This window comes from Elephas maximus, chromosome 24 (genome assembly GCF_024166365.1).
Source record: "Elephas maximus indicus isolate mEleMax1 chromosome 24, mEleMax1 primary haplotype, whole genome shotgun sequence".
NCBI lineage: Eukaryota > Metazoa > Chordata > Mammalia > Proboscidea > Elephantidae > Elephas > Elephas maximus.
Genome location: NC_064842.1, coordinates 1,863,454 through 1,875,983, shown reverse-complemented (window position 1 = coordinate 1,875,983; position 12,530 = coordinate 1,863,454). Strand labels below are relative to the sequence as shown.

At 40.4% G+C, this 12,530-nt stretch overlaps 1 protein-coding gene across 7 annotated transcripts in view; it reads right to left on the bottom strand.

Annotated features, from left to right (window-relative positions):
• The window catches only part of RPS6KC1 (ribosomal protein S6 kinase C1), a 197,226-nt gene that overhangs the window by 3,576 nt on the left and 181,120 nt on the right, over positions 1 to 12,530 (bottom strand). For all 7 annotated transcript variants that reach the window (XM_049868346.1, XM_049868348.1, XM_049868349.1 and 4 more), the window contains 2 exons: positions 7,007 to 7,089; positions 5,830 to 5,925 (listed from right to left, as the gene is read on the bottom strand). In XM_049868346.1, the coding sequence (XP_049724303.1) occupies positions 5,830 to 5,925; positions 7,007 to 7,089 (179 nt within the window). The remainder of the gene's footprint in view (positions 1 to 5,829; positions 5,926 to 7,006; positions 7,090 to 12,530) is intronic.

The following is a 12,530-nucleotide window of genomic DNA, read 5'->3' as shown; positions in this document are numbered from 1 at the left end:
AAAGAGAATCAGTGAACTTGAAAAAAGATCAATAGAAATTATACAGTCTGACAAACAGAAAAAAAGATTGAAGAAAAATGACAGCCACAGAGACCTGTGAGATAATATCAAGTGGACCAACACACACATAACAGGAGTCCCAGATGGACAGAAGAGAGGAAAATGGGCAGCAAAAACATCTGAAGAAATAATGGCTGAAAACACCCTAAATTTGATGAAAACATTAATCTATGCTTCCAAGGAGCTCAATGAACTGCTCTCCCAGCCCTATCCTAATGTGCAGCTGCTGTCTCCGCTCATATTTTTTTTTCTTGAGTTTCTTAGAGGTCACCTCTGTGTCTGCATAGCTTACTGTCAGCCAGTGACTGAACAGAGTTTGTGTTCAAACACCTCAAGCCATTAAGGTTTCCGTCCTCTAACAACGGAGTGTGTGTAGGTAGGGGAACGTGCCTTTCAAGTATGCACTGGTTATTACCTTTGGCTGGTCCTTTCCTGCTCCTACGCACGTGCCTCAGGGCTGGTCCTCATGGCCTGCCCCGCTCTGGCAGAATCTCTGTGCCTGACCACACGGGAGGGGGAATGGGTGCAGTCCCAGGCAAGAATGCCACAGATTCCTGCTGTTCTTTCCCAAAGTTCAGCAGCTTTCAAGCATAAATGCTTTTCATGCTATTGTATCTCTTTGATCAATTTCCAGAGCACTGAAATGTTTGTTTTTGTCAAATTTGTCCAATTTTGCAGTTGCTTTTATAGGACAGAGAATTTGCCAACTTCCTTAATTGGCCATGGCCACACAAATTTGAGAATACTCCTATAGCAAATAATTTTTTTCTCACAGAATGTAGTCTGAAATATTTAATGATTCCCTTAAAACCTTAATAATCTTATAAATAGAACCCACGATTCAAATTAACCAAAAGTTCTATTTCTTCTTTTCTTTATCTCTACTTTTTCTTTCATTCATGATCCATTAACTTAATTATTTGCATGATAAACATCCACTGGCTGTCTATACATGCCAGTCCACCACTTTAGAACACTTCGCTTTATCACTAGCAGCCACCCCACCTATATTAGCCGTCAAGTACACCCTTCATCAAATCACAAATTATTATATGTCATGGACCTTCAACACTGTTCTATCAGTAATAATAATCAACCAGTAAAACCAAACCCATTGCCATCGAGTTGATTTCGACTCATAGCAACCCTACAGGCAGAGTAAAACTGCCTCATAGGGTTTCCAAAGAGTGACTGTTGGGTTCAAATTGCCGACCTTTTGGTTAGAAGTCAAGTTCTTAACCACTGCACCACAGGGCTCCATAATAATAATAATAAACTTTTACACACAACTTATTGTTTGCCATTTTTGCAAGCACTTAACATAGGTTAATTCCTTTAACACACAACAACTCTATAAATAGCTACTATTATCTCCATTTTATAGATGAGAAATAGAACCTGAGAGATATTAAGAAACTGTCTAAGATCATACAGCAAGTAAGTGGCAAAGACAGGATCTGAATTCAGGCTGTCTGGCTCCAAAATCCATTCCTCTTAACCACAACATCACATGCCTCATGAGTGTTTACTCTGCACATGCCAAGAATCTTTTACTTCACTTTGATATTACCAAATCCACAAGCGGAGTGAAGCATACGCTTTAAGACTATACTAACAGTCTTTTTACTTGAACTTATTGTGTCTAGCATGCAAAAAAGACCATTAAATCTAATTGCTCAGAGAATTTTTATATTAGAAGAAAGTTGCTAAAATGTGTTAAGAGAAAGGCTGCTATTATAATACAAACTTAATTTTTACATAAGAATATCCTAAATGTACCAAATCCATTTTCGGAATCAGACAATCCATGCTTACTGGCTGAAATGTGAAGGGCATCAGGCATTATAATATAAATCCAACATATCAAACACTGGGAAGAAGTAAATGTAAATGTAACATATGGTTTCATATTTCAAGAAATACAAACGTCCAAGTTGTTCCTTCTTTGTTACAGCTTTTCCACCTTCATTCTTTCATGACTTCAAATACGAAATTCCAACGAAGGCTCATGTTTGGACTTTTACTAAAGTCGGTTTACTCAGTTCATGGGGTATTCTCTAACATTTGCAAGTATGCATCTACATTAACAGCCTGCGATTTGCAGATGACACAGCCTTGCTTGCTGAAAGTGAAGAGGACTTGAAGCACTTACTGATGAAGATTGAAGACTACTGCCTTCAGTATGGATTATACCTCAACATGAAGAAAACAAAAATCCTCACAACTGGACCAATTAGCAACATCATGATAAATGGAGAAAACACTGAAGTTGTCAAAGATATCATTTTACTTGGATCCACAATCAGCACCCATGGAAGCAGCAGTCGAGAAATCAAATGATGCACTGCATTGGGCAAGTCTACTGCAAAGGACCTCTTTAAAGTGTTGAAAAGCAAAGACGAAAAGTAACCTTGAAGACTAAGGTGCGCCCGACCCAGGCCATGGTATTTTCAATCGCCTCATATGCATGTGAAAGCTGAACAATGAATAACAAAGACTAAAGGAGAGTTGATGCCTTTGAATTGTGGTGTTGGTGAAGAATATTGCATATACCATGAACTGCCCAAAGGATGAACAAATCTGTCTTGGAAGAAGCATAGCCAGAACACTCCTTAGAAGCAAGGATGGCGAGACTTTATCTCACATACTTTGGACATGTTATCAGGAGGGACCAGTCTCTGGAAAAGGACATTGTGCTTGGTAAAGCAGAGGGTCAGCGAAAAAGAGGAAGACCTTTAATGAGACAGATTGACACAGTGGCTGTAACAATGGGCTCAAGCATAACAAAAATTTGTGAGGATGGTACAGGACTGGGCAGTGTTTCATTCTGTTGTACACAGGCTCACTATGACTCGGAACTGACTTGAGGGCACCTAACAATAACAACGACATACATCTATTGGCAAAAGTATAATTGTTTTACCCGTGACTATTTTGCTTATCGTGCTGTTTTAAGTGGCACACCAGGCCTCAAGACAGGTCACAGGAGAAGGTTTGATTGCTTAGGGAACTGTGTCAGCCAGTGGCAAATCCAGCCACTGTCACCCGTCTTTAACCTGAATAACAGGCAGAGAATGAGCAGGGAGGGCACAGAAATTTATGTTTTGAAGGTTTTCCTCTCATTAATACCTTTCAACTGACAAAGCAACCATGGTATAATCACCTAAATGCACACGGGAGAGTACAGACATACGTGCTCTGAGGGTTTATAAAATGTGTCTTTAAAAGTAAGATTGGTGTGAACTATGTTTACGTGAACACCATTCACCCTACTGGGACAGATCACCGAGCCATGGGCACGAGGGGTGACGAAATCTAGGAGGAACGCGAGAAGCTAAAAGACCAAAGAGAAGGAAACTCCCCAAAACAGAATAATTCTTTCCATATAAGCCACTTTGTGATTTTTAAAATGACATCTCTGACCTGTGAGGGAATGGAAGAGGAAAGTCAAAATGACAAATTGCTAATCATGCCAAGAGACCCTTTTTCCCTTTCCTGATGACGTTTCTCGGCATGAGTGCTGGCTTCCTCAGGCAGGCCAGTGACAAACGCTGATTTACTGTATAAGCTACGCGTATCTGTATTTGGGGGCTTACCAGACCTGAGGCCTCAACTCCTTCCCAACAGTAATTTCTAACAAAGAAAAGAGCACCAGAGCTTTACATATCCATGTGGGGAATTCCATTGTCAATATTATATAAACATGACTGCTTCTTTAAGAGGGGAAAAAAAAATTCTGAATTTACCTTATTGTGGCACAACAAATAAGGAGAAAGCAAATGAGTAGCTGTCCTTTTTTTCTATTAGAATGAAATGATTTATAAATCTTTTCATCACTTCATTTCTTCTGCAAAGTGACCTTGGCATTCTTAGCACAGTTTGCACACTCCAGGCAAATTAATCTCCTTGAAGAACAATTCTGGCCCTCTCACTCTTCTGCACAAAAACACCAAATCTACCCAGTGTTTCTGATAAAAGAATCCCATAAGAGGTTTCTTTCTACTCTCACCTACTATTACGATTCATCTCTGTATTCATCCCTCCACTCCAGAGACACTGACCTTCTGATTTCCCAAACTAGGTCTTTCTGACTCCTTCCTTGCCTTTGTTCAACATACTAGCCCCACCAAGGGTACTCTTCCTATATCCCACCTTGACAGGACAAAGTCTATCTAAGGCCCAGCCAAAATAACACCCACCCCACAAACCCTTTCCCAATACTACCACCACATGGATTGTCATCCCTCTTTCCCCTGACTTGCCAAAGTATTTGTTAAACCTCCTGATAGCCCTTATGTCATCGATTGAATTATGTTCCCCCAAAAATGTGTGTATCCACTTGGTTAGGCCATGTGTGGCTGTCCTCCATTTTGTGATTGCAATTTTATGTGGAGAGGATTAGCGTCGGATTTTAACGGCGCCCTTACTCGGGTCACCTCCCTGATCCAAGGTAAAGGAAGTTTCCCTGCGCTGTGGGCTGCACCACCTTTTATCTCTTAAGAGATAAAAAGAAAGGGAAGCAAGCAGTTGGGGGCCTCATACCACCAAGAAAGCAGCACCCGGAGCAGAGCACCCCCTTTGGACCTGGGGTCCCTGAGCCTGAGAGGCTCCTTGACCAGGGGAAGTTTGAGGACAAGGAATCTCCCTCCAGAGCCGACAGAGAGAGAAAGCCGTCCCCTGGAACTGACGCCCTGAATTCGGACTTTTAGCCAACTTTACTGTGAGGGAATAAATTTCTCTTCCTTAAAGCCATCCACTTGCGGTATTTCTGTTACGGCATCACTGGATGACTAAGACACTTTATTAAATCCCATCTTGTGGTTTAGCCTCGTCCTAGCAGCGTAAAGCACATGCCTTGCACGTAATGTTTGTTGAATAAAACAATAATCACTCTTCAAGAGAATATTAGGTAAACCTCTTCTTAATATACTTCCCTCCCCCTGTTTCTGTTTGTTTTTTTAACTTATTTTCTCAGATTAAAAAAAAAAAATTCATGTTTTATTAAACATTTTAGTTCTTCACCTTTTCCACATCCTTTCCCTTTACGATTTCCATAGAAGTATAAAGATGCCAGGCCCAATCATTCTATCAAACCACAACAGTAACAACCCACAGTGTACGCAGCAAAACCCACTATTCAAAACCTGGGTATCGTAAGTGTGACGCATCAATTTAAGAAGCTCCCTAGAGTTCCAGGCCTGCCTGTGGGATACTGAACTTTAATGATCAATAATCTCTCTCTTCAAAGTTATGAAATATACTGACAACAATGACCAAGTCCCATCTAGGGACGAAGCCAAAGAAATGACCTAACTCGGCACGATTTTCTCACACTGCCTCTCTCCTAAGCAGCCAGGGTAGCCCACATCTAACTCTATAAACTAAAGGCTGAAGAACAGCCACTCGTATGTGATTACAAAACGTAACAGCACAAACGAAGCAGCCCGAGAAGCTAAAAGCAATACTTAAATCTCATACCCACACAAACATGTGGAATTGAGTAAACATTTGCCTAGATTAAAAAAATCTGATACCTGGTTTTAACTGTCTTCTCTGACCCCATCAATACTTTGATAGAGTAAAAACAAAACAAAACAAACCTAGTTTGATAGAGTAGAAGCCTAGAAATATGCCAGCTGAATGTAACGCTTAGTTTACAATTATTAATGGGTTTTTCTTGCCTGAAACTAATTTCTTTAAGGTTTTGCGGCTGTAGGCTTTACTAATTTGCATGGTTGATACAGTTGGCCAAAAAGTCAATTGAATTACCTGTTGAATGAGCGAGCGAGCCTCTTCAGAGACACATTCTGGCATGTTCAGGATAGTGTGAGTATTTATTCCCGCTGGATGGCACTCAACCAGAGTCTGAAACAGTCAACAAGGTACACTTCTTACCCAATAACGTCATATTCTGCTCTATCACGGGGTTCATGACAGCAAGTACAGAGGACTCTACCTAAGCAGTTGAGGACAAGGGCTATGAGCCCATGGACCTTTAACTTGGACACATGAAACAAAGGCAGGCGGGCATCAAGGTTACACCCTAAGTTTATTATAAAAGTGATCCAGAGATACTGCCATGTGATTAGCCCTTTCCCTTGGTTATTAAGAGAAAGCCTTATGATAGAGAAACTTAAATTACACTCAAAAACCAAAAAGGGACTAGACACCTCCACTTTCTTAATGCTCTTAAAAACCTTCAAAGTTTAGAAGCCGTTACTAGTAACACTTTTTTATGTGTTTAGGGTGCTATTGACTAAACGCACGTGAGGCTGCTCTGTGAACTCCACAGCGATCTTGGACAGTTGCTATTTTCTACGTTTTTAAGGTAGGTGACTACTTACAAAAGCATAACTGTTCACTCGCTCCGTTTTCTTTGTAGGAGGCAACCTGCGCAATATTCTACTAAGGTCTATTAACCACAAAATCATGCTTAAAAGTCATTGATCAGAGAGCATAAATTCTCTCTTGAAGTTAAAACAGAGAGGGGAAATTTACATTATTGAGAACAAAAGAGAATGTTACCTTTAACATCTATATTAATTTTCAAAAATGAGATTCCTTCCTGGTTTCAGATAAAACGTTTAAAAACATTCGGAGGATTCTAACACAGCCTTACATGAACCATACAGATGGATGAGCCCCTCAGATGGCTGTGACCCTGAAGACTGAACCAACAACCACAGAAAATGACAAGGATGTAATCTTATATCTCATTACGTGACACTGTGATATAACAGATTCTTATACTCAATTGATCACTGTAATACAACTCTACTTAAAAAAAAACCTGGAATCTTGGTACACTTGCATTTATCCCTGCTTGTTTCTTGGATCAAAGCTTTTCTCACTTAGTCCCTGATCTAAAAAAAAAAGGCTAAAGTTCTCAATCTGAAATCAGGGTAGCAGCTGGATAAATGTATTAAATGTCCAGGTTACTGCTTACCTTGCCAGTGAGAAGTTCAAAGAGGACAGCACCCAAACTCCACCAATCGCAGGCTTCTGTTTCTTCCGTGATTGCTCCAACCTCTAAACACGCCAAAAAAGGTTGATATTAAAATTCCAAAGGTCAATTAAACTTTCAAAATTAACATGTATTAGCAAGGTGACCTTTTTAGTGCTGAGAGAGCATATACTAAATACTACCGGGCTTTCAAAATTCCTGAAAGTTACTTATCCTTTTGGTCACCTACTGTGGTTGCTTTTTTTTTTTTTTTTTTTTGACACAGTCATATATTACACTGAGACATTTGTTCTTTATTTGATAGAGGGACACCTTCAAGATGCTATACTTAAAACAGGTACAGGAACCTACTAGATCAGCATTTTGTTTCATTTTTCAAATCGCAGAAAGTACAGCCAACTCTACCTCTAGGGGTCATTTTTTAGGTTTTGAAACAAAGCCTCCTTAAATGAAAAAGGAACTTCAAAAATTATCTAATCCAATATTAATTATCCTTCTACTTACGGGCTAGAAACCAGAGGGGTGAAATGTCTTGTCCAGTATCATTGGAAACCCTGGTGGAACAGTGGTTAAGTGCTACAGCTGCTAATCAAAAGGTCAGCAGTACGAATCCACCAGGCACTCCCTGGAAACTCTATGGGGCTGTTCTACTCTGTCCTATAGGGTCACTATGAGTTGGAATTGACTCTACATCAACGGGTCTGGTTTTTTCTGGTTTTGGTATCATACAAACAATTCATAGCAGAACTAGGACCTAGTTTACAGTATCACCTTCTCACTCCTGAATTATCAATTGTTTTTCGATGTGAATTGCAAATCCACCCATTCTGTTCAGAAGTAGAGACAGAAATAATGTTTTAAATCACAACTGAAACTACTTATTAGCCTCATGCAACTGTGAGTCGGAATCGACTCGATGGCAACAGGTTTGGTTTTTTGGTATGAATAGGCCTACAAGGAGCTCTAGTTAAGCACCTGGCTGCTAACCAAAAGGCCGGTGGTTCAAACTCACCAGCCACCCTGGGGAGAAAGATGTCACAGTCTGCTCCTGTAAGGATTACAGCCTTGGGACCCCTGTGGGGCAGTTCTACCCTGTCCTATGGGGTCGCTGTGAGGTAGAATCGACTAGACAGCAACAGGTCTAGTTTGGTTTTGGGACCATGTAGCCTATGCTCCTTCAGGCAGGTCCCTATCCAGTCTATCCCCCTAAGACACTTCCTGTCGGATCATAGCTTCCATTCTCCATGTAGCTGCGCTAAGCCGGGTGGTGAAAAGAAAACACAGGACTAATTCAAACCACTGAATGACCGAGTCTCCTAACCCTCCTAGAACCATTTGTCTCCATAAAATTGTGGATAGTTAAAAAACTGAGAGCTGCCTGTCTAACAATAGGTGTTGATGATATATATATGTAGGGTTGCTATGAGTCGGAATTGACTCGATGGCAACGGTTTTGTTTGGTTTTATAAATATTGTGGAACATCCTTGATGAAATATTACAGTAAAAACTGTGAAAGATGGAACCTGTGTAAGGCAGAAATTTGTCAGAGAAGGAAAACTCAAATATTTTCCACTAAAACACACGACAGGAAAGTGGTAAGACTGCGCCCTGTCAAAGGTGGAAAACTGGCGAGACACAGAAAAACGAGGCAGACCTGTCGAGTTCCAGCTCTCACAGGTTACAGTCTACTACACAACCATTTTGAATAAAATAAAATTTTTTTTATTCATACAGGTTTAGCTACACAAATAAACGTTCAGATATGTTAAGTCTTAGAAAAATGCTATAAAAGAATAGAATTTGCATTTATAAAATTTTGTAAAAATAGTTTACAAAGTATCTCAGTGGTTTGCCTCTGGGGAGGTAAGACTTTTATTTTTATACTTACTAACTCAAGTGATTATCTTAGTGGTACAATTTTTAAAAGTATAACAAAATGAGACGGAAACATTCAGGCTTACTGGAGAAGTTACTTTGGAGCGGGGAAGATGAAGCTGTGTGCAGGCCAGTCCTCCCGGAGAGTCTGCTGGCCCACACAGCTTTCGCCAGCTGCAATCTATTCTATATTAGAGAGATGGCCCCTGAGTAGTTCACTTGATCTCATCTGTAACATGAGGGTTAGACCCGTGGGCCTCTTGGTTAAATTTAGCTCTAAATTCTATGATTCTGATACTCAAGGATTCCTCCAAATAGTGAGTGTCATAAAGGACAGCTCCCTGGGGTCTCTCACTCAAAGTACATACACTACCCCTCCCACATTCAAGTCCACTGTCTCGCACCCAGCGTTCCCGCCTTCCCATAGAGCGCCAGAAATGCTTTGAGAAGCTTCGGAAAGCATGTGTTCGTAGAGAAGTGAAAATTTATCACAGTCCTGTCATCACACATTTCCTTCCAATGGCTTGTATCATTTCCCTGTTCAAAATTCTTAAATGGCTTCTCACTGACTATTAAATAATATCCAAATATCTTGCTTAATCAGGCATACATATAATCAGTGAGGTCTCCACCTATGAGATTCATTCAGCCAACAAACACCTAACAGCACGAACTAGGGACTATGGTAGGCACTGTTCCTCCACAGGAGCCCTGGTGGCACAGCAGTTAAAAGCTCAGCTGATAACCAAAAGGTCATCAGTTCAAATCCCCCAGCTGCTCCTTGGAAACGCTATGGGGCAGTTCTGCTCTGTCTTATAGGGTCACTATGAGCTCGAACCGACTCCACAGCACACAACATTCCTCCACAGAACTCTGGGCTCTGACCACACTGCTGAACTATGTTGAACTAAAATCAGTTTTCCCAATAGCATAGAATAATGGTTTTATTTTTGTTATCTCCTTCTTCAACCCCCTGCCGCCAAACAAAAGACACTAAACAAGTTTTACATCCATCACCTTCAGAGTGCAACTTAAAACGCTTCAAAATAGCATTATATGAAGCAGGATTTCATTATTTAATGCAAGTTTAACACCATAAGGAGTTGGTGGCTAGCTGTGTTATTTTCACAGATAATTTGAACATAAGCTACAACAGTGTCCTGTGTTTTCGAAAAAAACGAAGAACATCCTGACAGCTCAAAAGCTTAGATACCAGAATACGCAAAAGCAAGTACTTATGGAATTTCTTCTTTAAGGGTTTTAAACAGAAGTAAATATTTTCTTTTAATAATCAAGAGGAAGGTGTCTTGGTTTTCCTTTCAACCTCCCTTAAAGCCCAGCAATTCTTAGATTAAAATTTTTAAGATATACCTTGAGATTGAACTGTAGAAAGAAGCCAGAAGTTATACGGTTGTCAAAATCAGAATCACGGTAATAAAACTGTCTTACTTACAAAATCTTTACAAACAAAAAGTAAGCATAAACCAAGAGTGATGATTTATATACAAAGCTAATGACAGCGAATGGTCAGGTATACATGCCTCACATCAGAAGTTGAGAGTGTAAAGAAATACCAAATACACCAGGCAATTTTAAAGGCATAACATCCTTAAAGACATCCTAAACTCCTATTCTGAATTTTAAAAACCTTGAAAATAGCAGAGAACATTTTAAAGGATAAATTCTACCACTGTTTTTGTCAATTTTCAAAATATATTTTCCAATGAAATCCAACATGTTACCTCTCTGTGCACGCCCTTGCCCCACCACTGCGCTCCATAGCTGCAATTTCTAGCTTGGGTAAGGAGCCCAGTGGCGCAGTGGTTAAGAGCTACAGCTGCTAACCAAGAGGTCAGCAGTTCAAACCCACCAGGTGCTCCTTGGAAACCCTATGGGGCAGTTCTACTCTGTCCTGTAGGGTTGCTATGAATTGGAATTGACTAGACAGCAACAGGCTTGGTTTTGGTTTTAACCTGAGTAAAATAATACTTCTCCACAAGTCCAGCGGTACTATAGGCATTAAGCAAAGTGATCTGGGAAGAAAAATAAACTATTCCCTACGAAAAACAACTTCTTAGGTTATTTCCATAAAAACTCAAAGAAAGACAGTGGTATCAAAGAATTCTGGACTTCTGCCTTTCAGTCAGAGAGCCAGGGCTAGCTATGCTTCTGTTCGAGTGTGGCCGGGTAAATCACGAAGCTTCTCGGAAAATGAGGACCTCTGGGTCTCCAACATCCTCCTACCTCGTGGAATCTGTAATTTCATGATCCTGACAGTGTTTTCAAAAGCCTTTCTCGTAACGCCTTCTCCCTTCACTAACCTAAGATGCATAGGGTGGGATTATACTAAAATAGAGCACCCCTCAATCTTCTTTTTTCTCTTTCTATACACAGCCAGGATTCCTTTCCCTAAGAGACTAACCACTTGTTGCCAAATAGAATGAACCAGTGTCAGTAAATCTAACCTTTATCACCTTTTCATGTAAGGGAGACACAACAATTATTTGCAGCATCAGATTTCAACTCATCCCCAAAATTTTAAAGACACCAAATGTGTGGGAACAATTAAGTAAAATTCTAGAACTTTCAGCACTATCAGTCCTGCACAACATAAAATCTTGGTTTATACTAGTGATTCAAACTATCAAATTTCACATTTGAATAAACGAGTTTAAATAAAGCAATAAAGATATGACAAGACATAGAGTGTGCTTTGCGTGCCTCTGCTTACTCATGTTTAATGCCTCACAGAACACCTTCCGACAAGCCAGGATATTCTTCAGAAAAATGGTGCTGCCTTGGTAACCCACTTGCCTAAGGACTTGTGAAAACACAGAATAAATGTTTTAGTCCTTGTGGCAATCATAATTTAGTCCGAGTCTACTCTGTCTTATGGCCAAACGTGTTGTTGTTGTGTGCCATCAAGTCGATTTCAACTCCTAGGGACCCTGTAGGAAAGAGTGGAACTGCCCCACTGGGTTTTCTAGGCTATAATCTTTATAGGAGCAGATAGCCAGTCTTTTCTCTCAGGGAGCAGCTGGTGGGTTTAAACCACCCACGTTTTGGTTAGCTGCAGAACGATTAACCATTGTGCTACCAGGGCTCCTTGTAGCCAAATATAAACCAAAAAAACTCATTGCCGTTGAGCCAATACCAACTCCTAGTGACCCCATAGTGCAGAATAGAACTGCCCCATAGGGTTTCCAAGGAGCAGCTGGTGGGTTCAAACTGCCAACCTTCTGGTTAGCAGAGGAACGCTTAATCACTGTGCTGCCAAGGCTCCAACTGCCAAATATAATAGTGTTTAAAACCTGACCCCAAAACTGTAACTATAATAAGCTCAGCTCCTGAAGAAGGAAAAAAAAAAAGCAGAAAGCTTAGCCTCAGGCTATCATGTGTATGGGAAGCAAAGGAAAGCAAAGAGTACACTGTGTACTTGAAGAAGTAGAGACGGAAGGCGGACCACGTGATTCCAGCACTACTGAAGTGACAACACGCACTTATCTACAGGCAGAGGCCCTGCTCTTCAGGACTAAACAGTTGAAACCATGTGGATCTGTCAAAGACATGACCCAAAAATAAAACCCAAAGACTGTGCTAAAACTATGCTGGAAATTGTGTAGCAAATTG